Source organism: Parus major, chromosome 21 (genome assembly GCF_001522545.3).
Source record: "Parus major isolate Abel chromosome 21, Parus_major1.1, whole genome shotgun sequence".
Lineage (NCBI taxonomy): Eukaryota > Metazoa > Chordata > Aves > Passeriformes > Paridae > Parus > Parus major.
The window spans coordinates 5,329,413-5,348,521 of NC_031789.1; the positions used below are offsets into that span (position 1 = coordinate 5,329,413).

At 44.6% G+C, this 19,109-nt stretch overlaps 1 protein-coding gene across 1 annotated transcript; it reads left to right on the forward strand.

Annotated features, from left to right (window-relative positions):
* The first annotated feature begins 4,140 nt into the window (after positions 1-4,140).
* On the forward strand, positions 4,141-8,950 carry TMEM52 (transmembrane protein 52). Its single transcript, XM_015647968.1, has 4 exons — positions 4,141-4,430; positions 5,213-5,257; positions 6,462-6,631; positions 6,983-8,950. The coding sequence occupies exons 1-4, from the start codon at positions 4,156-4,158 to the stop codon at positions 7,291-7,293; spliced, it is 801 nt and encodes a 266-aa protein (XP_015503454.1). The 5' UTR covers positions 4,141-4,155; the 3' UTR covers positions 7,294-8,950.
* The last annotated feature ends 10,159 nt before the right edge of the window (positions 8,951-19,109 follow it).

Here is a 19,109-nt window from a genome sequence, read left to right on the forward strand (position 1 = left end):
GGTGGTGCAAAGGAAGAGCTTGGCCGTTTGAATGTGCTGCAGATCCGTGTTTGCCCAAGTTGCAGGGGCAAGCTCCTGTCAAACGTGTTCGCCTGGCACAGTTTTCCCTTTGCCAGACGCAGGGGAAATGCTTTCCGCTTGCGTTCATTCAAGGAGACGTAGGATCTTGGGCTCCAGATCTTTGAGTAAGTAAGTGTATGAAGCGAGAGTCTTTCGGCAGACTCTCCATTTCCCATCTGAGAGTGTGAAAGCGCGAGCGCTCCCAAAGGGAGCATATCGAAGCTGCTTAGCTTGTGTACTAAGCTTTCAGTCTGCAAGTGTAACATGGCTGCTGTTGGCCCATCTGGTAGGAATCCTGCTCCATGCATAATTTTTGGAGACAGAAGCCTGATTGTGGCTTAGGGCCCCTGGACACAAACGGCGGCCATTTTACAGGGGAAAGTAAACTCACCCCCTGAGGTTCCTGATGTCAGCATTTAGAGGCGTTTGGCACTCCAAGGGCAGCCCGAGTTCTAGGTGGGGGCAACTTAGGTCTGGGAGGTTTCCTGCTCCGTTCATAATTTTCAGAGCCAGAAGGCCGCTCATGGCCACGGGATCCTGGACATGAACAGCAGCCTTTTTACCAGGGGAAACAAAACTCACCCCCACAGGTTCCGGATGTCAGTTTGTCAAGGGCATTTGGCATCCAAGCGCAGCCCGAATTCTAGGAGGGGGGGGCTTGGGTCTTGGAGGAATCCTGCTCGGTTTGTAATTTTCAGAGGCAGAAGCCCGCTCGTGGCCACGGGTTTGCCCTGGGAGGCAAAGATTTAGTTTCAGATAAGCATTGTTAAAGTGAGAGGTGTGGCTTTAAAGCCCGGGAATTGTTAATTCCATTCCACTGCCGCAGGGAATGGACCCTGTGAGCACAGGAAGTATTGCTCCGCCCTGTACCCCTCGAGGGGTGGCAGCCCAGGGTGTTTTGATTGGGTTTGAGGCCCTGAGGTTTCTCCCTTGCTCTGCCCCTATTAGCCCCCGACCTTAAACTCCACCCTGGTTCTGTCCTACAAAACCCATCACCCTGCCTCTGTTCTGGGCTCTCTGTCTCTGGATCTAAGTTTAGTTTGCTCCTGTGCTGAATAAATGGTTTCCTGACCAGAAGCCCGTCTCGCTGGGGTCTCATGTTGGTCACTGGTAACTGTAGCATCCCTGGACATGATCCTGCAGCTGTGGAATGCAGCAGGTGAGTAAATACCACTACATCAGCTAAAACTACTGCACACAGCACTGCTCACTCAACAGCGACCTCATGGTAGGGGAGTTGTCACTAAGCAAGGAAGGGCACAGCATGTGCGAGTGAAGGAACTCTTTTAGGCACTGAATATGTGGGCATCCATTGTATGAGGATCCATCAGATTTCACTCCTGGAAACCAAAAAGTGATGTCTGACAACAAATCAGTCTCCAGACTCTGGTTATGATAATCATACAGAATGCTGAAAATAAGTGTAACATTATCTACCAGGAAACAACACCCCTGTCTTAGGGATCTTCCACTTCACAGAGGTCATATACTGAGAAAAAGCATCCAGAGGATGAAAAGAAGTAAAAGAATGAATGGATGATGTAAAGGCAATGACATTGGTGCCCTCACAGGGTTAGGCTGGGCAAGGGGCAGCTGCCACCAACCAGCAGAAGGCACCACTGGTACCCAGTGGCTCAAGGTGAGCAGAGGTGCCACCCACTGTACCTGCATTCCCAGGAATGGAGAACTTGGATCAGTATTTTCAGAGGACTGAAGTAAACATATTGTTCTGGGTTTCTCTGGTGGAAGTCTTCATGTTTAAAACTCAGTATGTGCTTGTTCTCTTGGGGGAAGGTTGGACCAAGATAACAGGAGCAGGTGGTTATTTCTGGAGGACTGAAAATAAAATAAACTGTCCCTGTAAATCTCCAGCTGATGTTCTTATGGAAAAAGTTCTTATGGAAAAAGTAAAGCTCTCATGGAAATCTGAACAGGTTGTAGTTCCTTTCATAAGAGAAAAGCCTGGGATTTTAGGTCCTCAAAAGTGATCGTATTTGACTTCCTGGGGGCACAATGGCTGCTCAGGCAGGATTGGGTTTCCTTCTCTTGGATTGCTTTGTTCTTTGGGGACACAGAGTGTATCAGGCACTGAGAGACACAGGCTGCTGTGGAAGGGAAAACAAATTGTCTGATGTGGAAAAGCATACCGGTTGGGAAAGTGTGCAGTCTGCGCTGCTTCACCTGAGACACTGCTACAGTTTCAAAAGTAAAAGCACAGTTACTATGTCTGCCAAATGTAACCTTGGATGTTCCACTGCCATTCCCTTGAGAGTTACCACAACTAAGAAATTGTCATGATGCAAACCTGCAATGATCAGAGATGCGCACCTTCAGCTAACTGAAAATGTAGGAATTCTGTGAGGATGCTTCTACCTACAAAATTCTCATGCACAATGTGTGTTATGTGCAACAGCTTCTTGATATTTCTACAATGAACAAAAAATTGACTAGGACAACTGAAGATGGAAACAATTCCCTGGCAACTCAGACACACAGAGCTGATCCAGAAGTACTGGGTTTGAAGGCAACTCCTTGAGCACAGAGAGATGAGAGTGCTTGTGTGTTGTCCTGGCATGCATCAGTGCCAAGTTTCAGTACCCAGCAGAAGCTCATTACAGCTCCTGCAGGTTCATCTCTTGGAAAGGCACAAACCCAGTTCAGTTCTGTGCATCCAGAGTGGGTTATCCACAGTCGTAACACTGGGCATTAAAATAGCCAGGTGACTAAACATGGAACCTAGTGCTTTTGTTTCCACATTACAGGATTTCAGTAGGAATGAAGCTATTATTTTGAGGAAGGACAATATGGAAAATGTGACCTCAGAAATATTTCTTCATTGCCTACAAGTTGAAGTTTTCTGCTCTTCCAACTGCACTTGTGACCATTTTGCTTTCAAACTGAGTTTTGCAACTGTAAACATTCTTGGGTCCCTGGATACAAACTCAGTGCTTTCAGATTTGGATCTAAAAGCAGACATGAGCTTCATGGCACTGATGCAGTCCTGGTTTAATGGGCAATTAAACAACACATGATCTTAACAACCCTTAAAAGCATTTTTAAGGGTTGTTAATGACCAGCTCATTTGTAAAGCAGAAAGTGAGTAAGCACTAGTGTCATACACATTTATCAATTCATGTTCTGCTTCTTCAGAAGTGACTTCAGCAATTGCTTCACACAGATGAGCACAGGTTTCCCCAGATGAGCAATGGCCCTGTGACCCTGAGCAGCGCTGGAGGAAAAAACTGCAAGTCACTTTGTCACATGACATTGCTGAGCCTGGAAACATTGGGTTTCAGTTCTAGGAATCAAAAGTAGGGAATATCACCTGGTGCTCCCCATGGAGTGGCTGCCCCTGAGATTGTGCTGGGCTGGCCCTGAGACCAGGTGCCACCAAAGCCACTCCATCACTGCCCTCCTCAGCTGGACAGGGAGGAGAATACAACAAAAGGCTCATGGGTGGAGACAAGGAATTTCTACATTTGAAATGTTCGACACAGTTAAATAGCTTGGAGCACACCACCGATCTTAAAGAGGTGTCAAAACCTTTTCAGTGTTTCAAGTTAACAAGACTGTTTTTAGAAAGAGAAATTATCTGCTCTTCTAAACTTTTGTTTCTGACTCATGTATTTCATACCAGGTTTCTCATTTCTTTATTTCTCCTTCAAGTCCCTCTGACCCAGCAGAGGCTCAGGGGGTGCTCAGCAGCTGCACACCTGATGGGTTCTGTTCTGGTAAGAGCATCGCGCGCAGTGCGGAATCGCTCCAGGGAAATCTCTGCAAGTCGAGCTCTCTCCGCTGTATTCCCTCCCTGCCGCCCCGCCATGGCAGGGGCAGGGACGGGCAGGGCCAGGGGCTGGGGGAGGGACTGAGGCACGGGCTGGGGCTGGAACAGGGGCTGGGGCTGGGATGGGCAGGGGCTGGGGCAGGGGCATTGGCTGAGAGAGGGGCACTCCGGAGGCAGCCGGGCAGCTGTGCCCTGCCCGGACCAGACCACTCCCGCGGGCGGGGGGAGGGACTGGGGCCGCGGGGCCCGGGCGGGGCAGTCCTGCCGGTCCGGCAGTGCTCTGCCCCGCAGAGGCTCTGCCCCCTTCCGGGATGGTGCCGGTTATTTATTGCGCTGCCCGGCACGGGCTGTCCCCAGGGCTCGGTGTCCCCTTTCAGCGCCGGCCGCGTGCCCTTGAAGCGGCGGCGGTGGCTCCCCGTGGGGTCCGCGGCGTTCACGGCCAGTCGCCCGCACCCTGGAGCCTCCCGGGCACATACAGCAGGGAGACGAGGTGCTTCTCCTTTGGCCACCTGCTGATCCAATCCCGCCTTTCCCCCTTTCCTAGGCATCGCTCTGTTCTGGGGAACAACTGTGAGAACTCTTCCCGGTGAGTAACCACTGCCTGTTCCCACACCTTTCCCACCGTGACCAAGTGATATCCCCATGCCAGAACGGTGACTTGTTGATGGCCATCCCTTACAACTTCTTTTTTTATCTCTGAGACAGTCAGCAACTTTTAAATTTCACTTGGCTGCCCGTGCTCTGTGAACTGAGGTGAATGGTTCTCTCCCAAGAAGACTCCAAAGTGTCACTTCTGAGCAGTTTGCAGATGCTCTCCTGTGGTCAGAACCATTGCTCTTCTACAGGAAATCCATTGCAGGAGGTTCAGTACACAGAACCCTGCTATGGCAGCCATGCTCCTGAAATGTCACAGGAGCTGTTCTCCTCCTTTTTTACTGCACTAGAGCTGGAAAAAAACATTTCTGGCTGTATTTGAGCTATGGAAAAAGAACTTTAAAATATCTGGGGGACACGGGCAGTTGTCTAGACTGGCATTTTTAGACATGCCTCTGGTATGAGGCACCTCATCTCAGTTATCTTTAAATAATGCTAATTTGTTTTTTTGGGGAATCCTGCATGAGTCATTCTGTCTCCAAAGCAAGAGTAAAGCACCACTCAATAAAAACATTTATTGATTCAGAAGCAACTTTTACAGTGAGATTATTTGCATGTTCTTATCTGGAGTAATGGTTTCAACCATGAGGAACAATCTAAAGTGGTTTTGCTTCATACTCTTACTGAGTGCTTTTCCTTCTCTACCCCAGGGAAGTGCATTCCCTGTCATACATGTGCTGTTTAAATCAGTGAATCATCTGCCTTCTTTCACAGATGCCCTCAGAACATGTCTGATTGGACAAGTCTGTGGTATGTCTGGTAAGTTGGCTTTTAATCTTCCTAACCCAGAACTATTTGGAAGTTTTTATGAGCAGTACTTGGAGAAGGCAATGGAAATGTTTCTCTCGGCTAGGATCAGGGAAGGGTTTCTCTGTTTTCTGAGAGCTGCCAGAGGAATGGACTGGACAGTGGAGATTGGGTGTCAGGTGGGGACCAGCATTCACCCAGGGCTGTGTCATCTTTCCCTTCTGAGTGCACTGGAGTTGACCTTAAGGGCTTGTTTGTTCTTCCTAAATAGCCAGAGCGTTGCTGGCCATTGGCTCTTTGCACAGGGCAGCTTCTGCAGGGATTTGCTGGGATGTGGCCCTGCCCCATCCTTGGCTCACTCCCTTCTGCAGGACAGGGACTGTCACCCTCTGCGGAGCTGCCCCTCGGAGCTCCAGCAAGCACAGACCTGAGCATGGCCTGCTGAAAGGGGGAAACCAGAATAACAGAGAGAGTATTCATAGCAGGATTCATCACCTACCTCACCCGTGTTATAGCTGCCCTGACATTGTGTTCACAGTTTGCATTCTTTCCATGTATTGACTTTGGTGATAGCACACAGGGGGAGTTGGTTACTTCTACCTCCTTCAATCTGGAGCAACTTTGGTTGATACACAGAACTGTTTAAAAAGACACAGGTAACTGTAAAATAGATTGAGAGGGCTTGAGAAACTGAGGGGTGGGAAGGTGTAGTTTCAGCAGAGAGGAAAACCTGAAACACAGGTATATCTGTCTAGGTACATTTTAAATTGTTAAATTATAAACTGCCTTAAGCAATAGGTAGAGATAGAATTGAGTTTTCAAGGCCTAAATATAATTTAATATAATATAATTTCCATGCTCATTTATAAAGAGAAGCCTTAGACTTGTGGAAGTTCCTGCTTGCATTTTCCTCCAAGTACAAATCCTCTCTTGCTGTGGAAAGCAGAGCCATTCTCCCTGCACTGATGTTGGATATAATCCAAAATAGTGAAATGTTACAGCACCTGTGAACCAGAATGGGTTGTACTGATATGCCGTAGTTCTTCAACTTGTGATTGTTTGTGATCCAACTTTCTAATCCAGGATCCAGCACCCATTCAGAACTAAATCAAGGAGGCTGGGCCTGTCTTCCAACCATTTGGAGTGAAATTATATTCTGGTTTAGAAGAAGTAAAACATAAGCAATGGAATGATGGTGTTTTCCCCCCTCTTTCAGGTTGATCTTGCTGACGGTGTTCCTGCTCCTGCTCTGTGGGGTCTCAGTGAGCTGCATCAAATTCTGCTGCCGGAAGAAGAGGCTTCCAGTGGAGACCTTCCCTCGGCACCCTTGTGACTTGACAGTGATTGGCCTTGACAGTGACAGCACTGCCCACAGCACAGTGACCTGTGAGTGTCCTGGGAATCGCCTGAGGGGCATTGCTCCTCAGCCTATGCCTGGAGTTGTGTCCAGCCCCTGCAGGAATGGGAATTCCCAGTGAACTCCTGGAACAACTTCCAGCTCCACAGGGTGGGCACGAGAGGTGAAGGGAAGGATCAGGGTGACAGTGGATGACAGTGAGTGACACTGAAGACCAGGACTGATTCTACTGATTCTATATGGACAGCTTTACTATAGAGTGGGTTTTTTTTTCTGAAAACACAAAAGTCTGTAATTTCCTGGGGAAAAAAAAAAAAACAGGATTAGCCCTTTACATATCAGTGTCCCATACATTAATTTTTATTTATTTTTCTTCACAGCATATAGCTCATGGCAGTACCCTCCAAGTGTCCAGATTCCCTCAGTATTTGTGGATATGGATAAGAACACTGTGTCCCCTCCAGCTTACAGCCTCTATGCTATGGACCTGCCACCTTCCTATGATGAAGCTGTTCAAATGGGAAAGCAAGTGGCATGGACAAACCAGAAACTTAATGACATCCCTGAACAGGTGACACCAGGTGGGCTAAATCTCAGCCAGTCCCCACCTGACACAATCAATAGAGATCCAGCAACACAGACAAAGTCAGAAGATTCAGAAGATGCCAGAAAAGAACAGCCACAGGTCTGACTCAGTTCAGATGGGGAGTAAAGTAAAGGAAGGACAGTAAGAGTTAAAGAAGATGTGAAGAGTTTGGACTTATTAGTAGGTTATGATAGAAAGATGTTTCTTTTCATGCCCTTGTAATATCTGTCAGAAGAAATGTTTTCTGTGGCTGCTGTAATCCCCTGGTAAAGCTTCTTCATGGATATGAAATGAGGTAAAAGAGCAGCAGTTTAAAAATGCCTGTAAAAGTGGGATGTGAATGTATGTTCATCTGATAAAAAAAATTGCTTGTGTCCAGCAATAAAAAAGGTCAGGAGAATTTTGCCACCTTGGGAATACACACTCAGAACAGTACAAACAGGAAGTTGTTGTTCTAGAACAGAAGTTTCCCAAGCTGGAATTGAAGGGGGAATCCCAGCAAGTGACACTGAATAGCCTCTGTAGTTTCTCTTCTTTTGAGAACATCAACTGCCCAGGAAACTGCTGAGGACAAAGTGATGCACAATAGCTCATGTTCCTCAAGGAGCAGAAAGATGCCAGGACAGGAGAGTGTGGAGGGAGTTGCTTTTTCACAGGGAGTGAGACAGATGAGACACAACACTTATGTGGTGGTAGTGGTGGTCATGAGACCCCAAGGGATTGTTTTTGAGGTTCTGTAAATCTTTCCATTTCTATTTCCAAGATATGTTGCCTTGTGGGTGGGTTCCCTTTGCTGTTTTTTTTTTCCAGATAAAGTACACATTAATTCCAAAGAGACACTTGCACACATGGTTTGGTACTACTGATGTGTTTCAAATATTCATCAAATATTTCAAAGATATTTTGCTATCTGCTTAGGTGTCAGGGTCTCAGACAGCACAGGGAAGAAAAATCATGGGTTCCTGACAGCTTTTACCAGTTCAGAACATGGACAAGTTCAGGAAAGAGCAGGGTGACACAAAACATGCTTGTGCTGAGCCATCCAGAATAAGTTAGAGATACAAATACCACAGTACATGCTGGGAAAAAGTTCAAAGAAATTACTCTTAGGGATGGTTCCTTGTGAAGTACTGATAGAGGGATAACTGTTGAGCATTATTTTAGAGCTGGGAACTTGGAGCTGATTACAGCAGTCGCAGCCCAGACAAAAATATGGGCTCCAGAGGCAGGGTTTTTAATGCCAGCTCTTTCCCTTGCCCCTCCATATTCTAAATGGTCCAAATTTTGTCCACTCCTGAGCAGTGATTTTCTTTGAATCCACTTCAGCACGGTGCTAATCTGGCTGCTTTAAGAACATGAGCAATTGACAGGGTGGCTCATTGCTCTGGGTAAGAGCAGCAAGCAAAGCCTGAGAGCCCAGTGAATAAAGCATAAACTTAGGTGTCTGTCATTAACAGGCAGTAGAAGTGGTGGGCACAAAAGCCTGCACAGCTTTTAGAAGACTGTTATTCTCTGACAACCATTACTGCAAGAACTGCCCTGGGAATGAGCACTAATGATTGAAAAATGAAGATCTCTGCCAGACACAGGCCTGAGATGCTGCTGCATAGTCGTGTGTGAGCTGTCCACGAGTCTGACTCCCCAGGAGAGGCTCGCTTCTATATTTAAGTTGCATGTAACGTACTATGAGGGTTGACTGGTATAACAAATCTGCTTCTCTTGTCTCCTCTCTGTCATCCTTCATTATATTTCTCCTGTTTTATTCTTTCCTCTGCTTTCTTTATCTGTGCCAAGATGGAAGATGGGCATAAACCAGGGTAACTATTTGGATGTCTCTGCCTGGAAGGGCAATATATGCCTCCTCCTGGATGTCTCCAAGTCATAAATACAGCAAATGTATTTTTATTTATTGAACTTTTCCACAGTACTCAGAAAGAAGCCTCTGCCCTTCCAAAGAAGGAATTTGTGTTGGAGGGAAATGGTTGAGCACTCACTGACAAATAGAGATGGGAATTCAAAGCCAGGCGAATGAGAGAATCGTGACTGACACAAGAGGGCAGTCCCTCACTTCTCGCTGTGTGCAAAGGATCATCACCGGCACCGGCGGGGAAGGGATCGGGCTGGCTGCAGGAGCACGGGGAGCCATCTCACCGTTCCAATTCCCGGCCCTCTGTGCCTCGGCAGCGCCTGGCACGGGACCTGCCAAACTGACAGGTCTGTTTTGTTTGCTCACAGGAGATGCAAAAGCCCAAGAAAATCCCAAATGCCTGTGCATACTAGGAATAAGGGCATAATCTGCTCTTTCCTTTCTAGCACCTAAGGAAAAGTCTTGTGTTTTGCCCAGGCCTTGTAACGTAGTTCATGAATTCAGAAATTGTTAACAGCAACCCAGCCCCAATCAGCCCTCAGAACAGAGTTCCCCCTGCACACCAAAACCAGCTCAGCTTTCTGTGTAACCTTCACAGTTAGGAAATTATTAAGGTCTTTCTTGTGACTGGCCTTCTCCAGAGCCTGCTAAGGACGACCCCCATGCTGGAGTTCTTGCAATGGAGGGTTGAAGAGATCCCTCATCTCTACACAGCTCCTGGTTCATGCAACAGTTAGAAGGTCACATTTTTGAAACCTACAGTTCTCTATCGCTTTGCTTGAAATTGGCCAGTGGATTCAGAAGTTACTAGTTGGGTATGCAGAATGGAAGGAGGGGAAGCAGGGCATGGATTTAGAGTTTGTGATTCCAAAGCCTTGCTCCCAGAAGAAACTAGGTTTAAAAAGAAGACCAGTGGGGAGATTATAGGTTTGACCTGATACAGGATCTAAGAATTCTGATTTGTCAGTCTGGTGGTTTTCACCATCGCTAGATCTATTCAAGTCTGATTATATACACACAAGCTTTGTGACATCTCTAAGGGAAAAGCCCCTCTCTGTAATTACCCGAAGTGCATTTTTAATTGTGATTTATATTTGGTCCTCAGTTTGGCACTGTTCAGCATGCAATTTTTCTTCTCTCGTTTGTTCAAAATGATCATTTTGTCAGTTATTTTCTTCTGTTCTTTGCTGGCTGTCTGAAAGAGTCTGTGCTGGGGAGATGGACTGCTGAGGTTGGAGCCTCCATCACTTTCTCTCCTCTCACACGCATGCACTCAGCATGAGGACTTGTGCTCAGAAAGAAAACACAGCCGTGGAAGTAAATTTCCTGAAAAATTCATGGGCTTTATAACCCAGAGCAAATTATACCTTGGCTCTGTCATGAAATTCAGGCTGCAAATCCCCTTATAGCCAAGCTTGGTACCTCTAGAATGGCTTTGATAATTGATGCATTATAATCTTTGGAGAGTATTTAGTGGCAAACCTGCAGCATCCAGACTGAGGCATCAGTGGGGTCTGGATACAGGAAAAATGAGAGAAAAGTAATTTCTTTGTCTGCGTCACAGTTGCCTTTGTCTGCTTCACTAGCCTAAATAGCTCAGGTTTGGCTGCTTCGTTTTCTAACTGCATTTTTTCTTTATCAGCTGCAGTTTTTGAGGGAAAAGGATCACTGCTGCTGCCAGTATGGATGAGTGGGACACTTGGACACGTGCAAAACCTGCTCATTTATGGAACAAAATGTCTCTGCCTCAACCACTCTTCATACTCTTGGTTGTCTCCTGGTTCTGATCCTAATCCTCTTTACTCTTTTTGCTTAGGCAGAAGCTGACTAATTTTGGTGCAAGTAGCAAAGGTTCTTTCCTTCACCCACAATTAAAATTCAAACTGCAAGAGAAGCCTTGAAATCCTTTTCAGAGCAGACAATGAAAACAAAGTATCATGCGGGAATTGTGCTCTAAAAACTGGAGAAGACAATAAATGTTTTATGAAATTCTACATCCTAAGGTCAAACACAATGCACAAATAAGGCTTAGGTGAAAACCCACACTGCTGGGAAAACAGTTTGTTCTGGTCAGTTAAAATTTAGAATATAAATGCCAGAGCTGCTCTCTTTATTTTACTGGAAGGAAAAAGAGGCCTGTAGAAAAGAATGCAGACTTTCAAAGATATTTCATTTCTTTTGTTAAAATAACAAAGCTCACCTTGGGCACTTGGAGAAAGGAGAAAATCAATTTCTATTTCAAACCTAGAAATAAATCTGCAAACCTGAATCTTCATTAAAAATCTTCATTTTTACTAATTTTTTTACCCTGCTTTCCCAAGTAGCTCAAAAAGGAAACAAAGGAGAAGAGCCTGATGTCGAGCTCTTATTTGTGCATTTTTTATTCTCTCTTTCCATGATAGGAGTTTATGGCATAAACTACTTCCTTCCAAAAGTGAGGAAGTGAAGTCCCGAAGTCCAAGTACTGAGCTGGGAAACCCAGCTTGGCGACTTTTCTGCCACAGACTTCCCACATGACACTGGTCTGTAGCACAGGGGCTGTAGCACTGCCTTTTCTTGCATAGAGTATGAAGGATGAACACACTGAGCGTGGGTTGTGCTGTCACATTGAAATACAGGTACAGTCAGAGCATGATGAACTTCGTGTGAGACATGAAGTGCAGGAAGAAACCTCCCCATCCTTCCCCCTCTTAAGGGGCGAATCGGGAGAAGAAACTTGGGCAAAGTGTAAGATTTAGAAACAGCCCCTGGACTTCAGGTGCCTCATCACAACATTCCTAACTAGGGGAAGATGCTGAAAGAAACAGGCAAGGTTTGTTCAGCTCCATGGGGCTGGAAATGTTTCTTTCCCCAAAAACCCTGCCAGGCAGCTGTCAGAGAGCCTGGACCACTGTGCTGAAGGTGGGAGAAGCTGCTCTGCCCCGCACATAAGGTCACTCCAGATGGGTTTAGGAAATAGAACTGTGATTAGCCGGCAAAGCAGACAGCCATAAAAATAAACACCCCGTGTGTGTTTGGAGAGCGTTTCTTCTGCCCTTGGCTGAGCTGCCTGCTCCCAGCAGATGGGGGAAGTGAGCCGGAGCGGCCCCGGTGAAGGTCAGCTGGGCAGACTGAAAGGCCAACACACTCAGCGGCAATTACATTTAGTGTGATTATTTGGGGGAAGAAAACGTGGTATGCTTTTATTCTTCACATATTTCGCATACAGAAACACTTTTCCCTCTTGATAAAAGGCCCACAGTACCTACTATAAAATACTGAAATTCAAATGATTTGGGCCATCTGGGAAATAAAAAAGTGTATGTTCGGTTATTTCCCACTGTAATAAAGAGGAAAAAATCGGTGATAATGAGTAAGGTTATCCCTCAATCAAGAAATATCCTGGAGTGTGACAGACTCAAGCTCTACCACAGATACCATGGGCATCTAAATAAGTTTCAAAATCTCTGCCACTATTTTCCACTGGTAAACAGTTCTAGGATCCAGAGGTTGGAAGGGACCTTTAGACATCTCCTGCTGCTCACTGGGGTCAGCCAGAGCAGCTTGCCCTCCCTACAGTAGCTCTGAATTCTCCAGGGATGCAGATCTCACTGCCCATCTGGGCAACCTGTTCTACTGTCTGACCCCTCTTACAGTGAAAATAGCTTTTTGCAATGTTGAAGTGGAATTGTATTTGGGATTGTTCCTACTGCTTCTTACTGTGCAATCTGGTGCCCAGTGAGAAAAGTCTGCCTCTGTCTTCTTTATACTTTCCCCCCAGGTATTTATACACATTTATACACATTTATTAGATTCCCCCTGTACCACCTCATACAGGGGCCAAAGACTCCCAGCTTGCTCATCCTTTCCTCATACATCAGATGCTTCAACGCCTTAATCATTCAGATATTTAACTCCATCTTTTCCCTGAACTGCAGTGTGCTATTTACTGGATTTCTCCTGCCTGTGGAATGAAGAGCTGCAGAAAGCAGAGTGTGAAGCCCCCCATGAATGCCTGTCCCTAGACCTCTGCCCTGGCTGGCAGCGGTGCTACCTGGGCACAGGGTGATTGCAGGGCTGGCACTGCCATAGCATTACCTCCCACAGCCAAGGAGCACCACGAGCATGTGACAGCTGCCACCTCAGTGTGGCCACCGTGGCATGGCCCCACGGGAAGGGGAGTGCCAAGGTGAAATCAGAGGAAGATAAATCTCCCCTCTCTCCTCCATTCTACATGAACTGTTTAACCAGAATTGGATAAACTGCTGGAAAGCAGGAAAACTAAATTCAACCTTCCTCATGCTTTGCACGGGGCTTTGGGGTGGAAGGTGCTACAGAAATACCCCTCCTTGGGAGACCATGCTTTAGAAGCAGAGGAAATTGCCTGGATTAAAAAAAAAGAACACAAGGAACAATGTTTTTCCAGGCCAGAGAAGGGAGCTTTCCCTTTCTCTAGTTTATTTTGTCACCATTGTCACCAACAAGAAAACCATATTTCATCACAGCTTGGCCTTGCTCCTCCAGGTTTCAATCAAAATGGTTATTGATGTAAAATCTTAAGTGAACTGTAGCTAGAGATACTGCAAACCCATTGCTCAGTTCTATGCCATTATAATAGTAATGAAATTATCATTGATTCCTACCTCTTGATTTCTTAACACATCCCACTATTTTATGTACAAAGCCTATACCCCAGAATCTCCAGGCTTTAATCAATGTGCAAGATTCCAGGTAACACGTTACTGTAATTAGCACAGTAAAATCAGGATAAAGATAATTTGAGCATCTATGGAATTAGTTTGGTGACTTCTTCATCCATTTATAATTATAAATCATAAAAGTACAAGTGTGTACACATCTCTAATCCACTGATGGCTGTCACATACAGCCCTTTTTGCTCCCGTTTTTGTGATCAGGCCTGCTCCTTTCAGGCTCCTTGGTCCCTCTTCCCTTTTGTAACTCTGTGCAGCCACTTACCCGTGAACCTGTGGTTAATCCTGATGCCCACACTGGCTTATTTGAGTCTGAAACAACATTTGGAAAAATTAAACTAAAGTAATGGGAGCTTCTCATCCATCTGGGGATGGGGTGGGGGATGGAAGAGGCAACTGCTGTGTCAAAGAATCAGTCAGATTGTTCTTTATGACATGAGCCCCAAAACACAGGTGTTGATGTAGAAGGGTCTTTCTTCAAATCTGCATGTCTGAGTTCTAGTGATTCACATCTAAAGCTGTGGCTGCATTGTCTTGAATTCAGGGAAGGCTCCAGTATAAAATTGCTGGCACAGGAAGTTCAGCTTCCTCTCCAGACTTCCTTCCTCCATCTCATATATATATATGCAGAACAGCAGGGAACTTACTTTGGCCTTGCCAGTGCAAGTGAAAACTCTCAGGATTGCAGAGCAGTGTGAGTTTATGGCCAACACCTTCAGTTCAAGTGTTCAAGTGAGGCAGCACAGACCAGTGGTTCTTGGTGACAACACCTAATCCCAAAATATCCTCAAGTGCTGAGCTGTGTTTGGTACCTGCACGTGAAGCTGCACCCTATTCCTCAGCAAACATGATCAACAAGGGTAACATTCTTAGTGACATTCAAACCATTTCCACAGTCAAACTTACTGATGACAGTGAGCATCAAAGGAAGAGAATTTGACCATCATGTAACTTTGCTAAAATTACAAAGTAAGAAAAACTGTGCAAAAGCAGGATTGGACCCAGTCAATGCCTAAACTATCACTAATTTTAACAGGCTAATTTCACTTTCTGGATTTTTCTCTAGGCTTTGGTGTCCTTTAAAAACAGCCTGCTAGACTTCAGGCCAAGGTTGAGCCAGTTCAATTGTCCAGTTTGAGCCTCAAACTAAAACAGGAAAAAATGTGAACAGCATTACAACTGGAACTTGATGTGAAGTTTTCTGGGAGAATGGCAATGTCTGAGCATGGCACAACATTAGAGAGCTCTGAGCTACGTCTGTAGGAGTAGGATCTGTGTGGATCTGTGTGCAGAGATCCTCACCAGCATCCCAGAAACACAATGCTGTGGACTGGGACACTCACCAGGGCTAAACTGAAGTACAGCAAGGCACTGATGCAGTTCATGATGCTTCCAGTTCGGGAAACTGCCTGTGCGGCTCTCTGGGATGTGCAGCTGCCAGTGCACAGTGCATGTATTCCCTACAGGAATTCACTCCAGGTGTAACAAAGCCAGCAGGCTGTGCTTGCAGAGTGTGACTAAGCTCCACCAGGCAGAGGTTATTCCATCCCCTCTCCTGAATAGAACGTGCTATACTGGGGAAGGAGCAGAAGCAGCACCTGCTCCAGTAACTTTCGCAGCACAGCTGGAGGAGCTACCCAGAGTGCAGTGAGAGAGGACAGCACCTGCATGGCTCAGCCCCTTCAGGACAGCCCCAGCACAGACTGTTATAGGCAGTAGGACTGGGAACAGAGCAGGCAGCTCTGCTACCCCCCTTCATTGAGTCTCTGTTCCCAAGACCCCCCTCCCTTCTCACTGCCAGACAGAAATACACAGACCTGGATTTAGCTGTAGCATAGGCTCAGCCAGCACAGAAATAACTTCAGGCAGCCCATGCAGACAGAGTGGAACACTGCCCTTGGCTCCTCTCTGCCAGCCTTCCCAGGAGACACGTGCTCCCAAACGCCCAGCCTCCCGTCGGGCTGGAAAAATGCCACGATTGGAAAGCACAGACAGGGGAGTCACCTCAGTGTCATTGCAGTGGGTTGGTCTGGGCAGCAGGAAGTGCTTAAAATCCACCAGTCACCTGCTACTTCATAGAAGAAAACAGAAAAAGAGTCATTAGTTTTAGTCACATCCAGATGCTCAAAGTGAGATATTAATAAATAATAAATAGGAGTAGCATCAATTACAAATGCCATAGGGAGATGATGTCTCTGGATGCATTTCTGCTGACTGGTGCATATTAGGAAATCACAGAGTGCTTTTAGCTTTGACTCCAACATTAATTTTGCAGCAGAAAGAGGTTTTATTAAAAGTACTGACAATGTCATTCATCTTTATTCGTATTACATTTGTTACAAGGATTTAAACCCCAAAATGGAACTATGGGGAGATGAAAAATTTGAAATTGACTCATCTGATCATAAAAATAAATGAAACTCTAAACTTGTTTTAAATAGTAAGAAGTACATTTGGGTATTATGTATTATATTCTCATACTGGAAGGTGGTACTGATATGAACTGTTTTTCAAGGTTTGCTTTTTTTCAAGGTATTTGTTTTGAACCCCTTACAAACGAAATTATTTGTAGGTATGCTATGATGGTAGCCCATAATCCATAGGGGAAAAATAAATAAAAGGTGGAAATTCGAAGAATTGAAACCATTCAATTATTATTTTAAATATTAAATTCAAAGGAAACAAAACTATTCTTTGAAATACTAGCCAGTAATCTAAGAGGTTCAAAATCCCACCGTATGCCCATTTACTCAAAATTGTCTTTTTTTGTGTTTTAGTTAAATGCTGAATAGTACATAGATAATGCTAGATCTTTTCTAGGATGTTCCCAAGCTGAAGTTGGTGGGGAATTTAAGTTACTTGCAGTCTGGGATCCCTAACCTGAAATCCAGATTTTTCTGCTGCAAATACAAAATTTGCAAAATGAAAATAAATATTTCTGATTCAAATCCCTACTGGCACCACTGTGGCAGAAATCACTAAAGTGCAATGGCCTTTCTGTTTTATGGCATTGATGTAACACCACCAGAAATGGAAGAGCACAACTCCACCCTAACACACATTGGCAACACTGCGGCTCTGGTGCTTAGCACTTCATGTTGTTCCTGGTGTAATATAAAAGCTGTTTTCCAGCTGTGACTGTTCTTGAGTAAAAATGCCTTTAATCAAGCATCACATCTCAACACACAATAATCACCTACAAGTACATTTTATTCTCAGTTCTGAAACTGGATTGTTCAGTGAGTGAAAAGTTAAAGATTTTTAAAGGACACTGGGTTTTTATGGGTTTTCTTCCTCGTTTTCTGTTTGTTCATGATAATGTTATCATTGGGGAAAGGGGGGAAGCTTATGTTACTTTGAGTATCTATTTTTTAATGTATTTCTTGACTCTTTGGAACTTCTTAATCCAAACTTGTTTGTGTTTTAAGGTTTATAAAAATATGCCATCAAAATTATTTCTTCAGTAAATATTTTGGCTTGACTAAGCAAAAATATACATGTAGAGGGGCTTATTTTTTTTTTCCACTATATGTAATTGTCTTTGTATAAAAACTAAATTTCACATGCTGTTTATTTACTAAAACATTCATTCAGCCTTTGAAAATCTGACTGTGTTGGCTGTTTGTACTTTGTCAGTTCCCTTGAGCAGTGGCTTGAGAGATGCTACACTTTACATAAGTTTTGCTTTGCTGCTTGGAAACATGAATTTTATAAGCATATTCTTTGTAATGGGTCCTCCCAAGGAAGGGTTTCACAGAATTGCTGACAAATGGTTTGAGATTTGGGTTACTTACTGTAACAAATCCCAGAGGTCACAAGAAAGTTCTCTTTTTTGTAAATTTAGAATACAGCCCAGCCCCGCACTTGAAGGACATGAATTTCAGAGATAGCAGAGTAGAGCTTGGCTGCAAGTTCTTTCATTCTGAGCAGCAACTGAACTGTGTTTTGCTTGGTACCAGTATATTTTCCCAAATAAATACTAATTTTTGGAGTATGGGATGTAACCATCACTGAACCTACTCATTTCATTACCTACTGCAATTCAGTTAATGTGTCCTGAACTTTCCAAGCATACCTTGTCCCTCTTCTCTGTGGCAATCAGGGTTTGTTTGACTTCACAAGGATTGTCCAAGGACTGTGGTACAAGTCCCCTGACCATGAATAATTTTGTTTTGTAACTGAATTTTTGTTTTCTGAATTCTGGAATCTTGCAGCAGCACTGAAGTTCTCCTTCAGCTGCAGGTCAGGCTCTTTGACAGAATTGTTTGGTGGCAGCTTCCCCTAGGATACACACCTGTGCCCACTTTCCCAGACTGCTCTGTCAAAGATGGAAGAATGGGAAGGAAGCTCCATGGGAATCTGACAGACAGCAAGGTGAGCAAATTCTTTCTTGTCTTTGAAGGTATTTCAAACTTCACCACAGCTCTAGTGTGTCTGACATCATGGAAAGTTTAGTAGCTAGGCTGAATTCTCTCTGTGGATTCTAAACTCCCGTCATCTCCTGGGTCCCAGTTGTTTTTCTGTTCATTGATCAACAAACCCCTAGAGGAAAGTCCTTTAAATGGGGAAATATGAGGCTTTCAGTGGGGAAATATGAGGCTTTAAGCTTTCACTCAAACTCCTTGATCAGTATTCATGCAATCCAAATGTTATCTACTTAAAGGAAGATCTGCATGCGTGCAATTGGTTGGGTGTGTTCATAGATGTGCGTAAACACACAGTGCAGAATCTGACTTCTAAGATGAGTATAACAATTCCTTTTGTTGCTATTATTTTCCAAGAGCAACAAAGGACTTTTAAAAGCCAAGCTACTGCTTGCAAGTTTAAAGGTACAGCAAAAATGTAAACTCACAATAAATACCTAAGTACAAAGGAAAGCCAGAATAATCTCCAGCACATGGAAAAGAGTTCTGATACAAAACTGTAGGAAAAAAACACTCAAAGCTATTCTTCTGGCTCTCTCGTGATGGATTTGTATAAATAGAATGAAAAAGAGGAGAATTGGTGTTTGTTAAGTGCATAAGCATGCTCAGACCAACCTCGAGACACCTGTTTATGTTTCAAGGTTGGAAGATGAAATAACAGAAAAGTTCAGAACAGAGGTCTCCCAGCAGAGAAGTTTTGTGTTTTGTCAAACAAGTATCCACATAGATTACAAAATTCTGTATTTGTGTCACACTGTAGAATTGTATCACAGTATAAAATCAGGTGTTGACTGTGAGGAACAGTAGATCTAGGTTCAAGCAACCCCAACATTCCATCTCCCTTCTTTCCATAAAGTGCTGGGTGTTGGTGTCTAAATAATTTCACATCATTCTGCATCACCTTCCTATGTCTAAGACAACAGCATTGATATTTTTTGG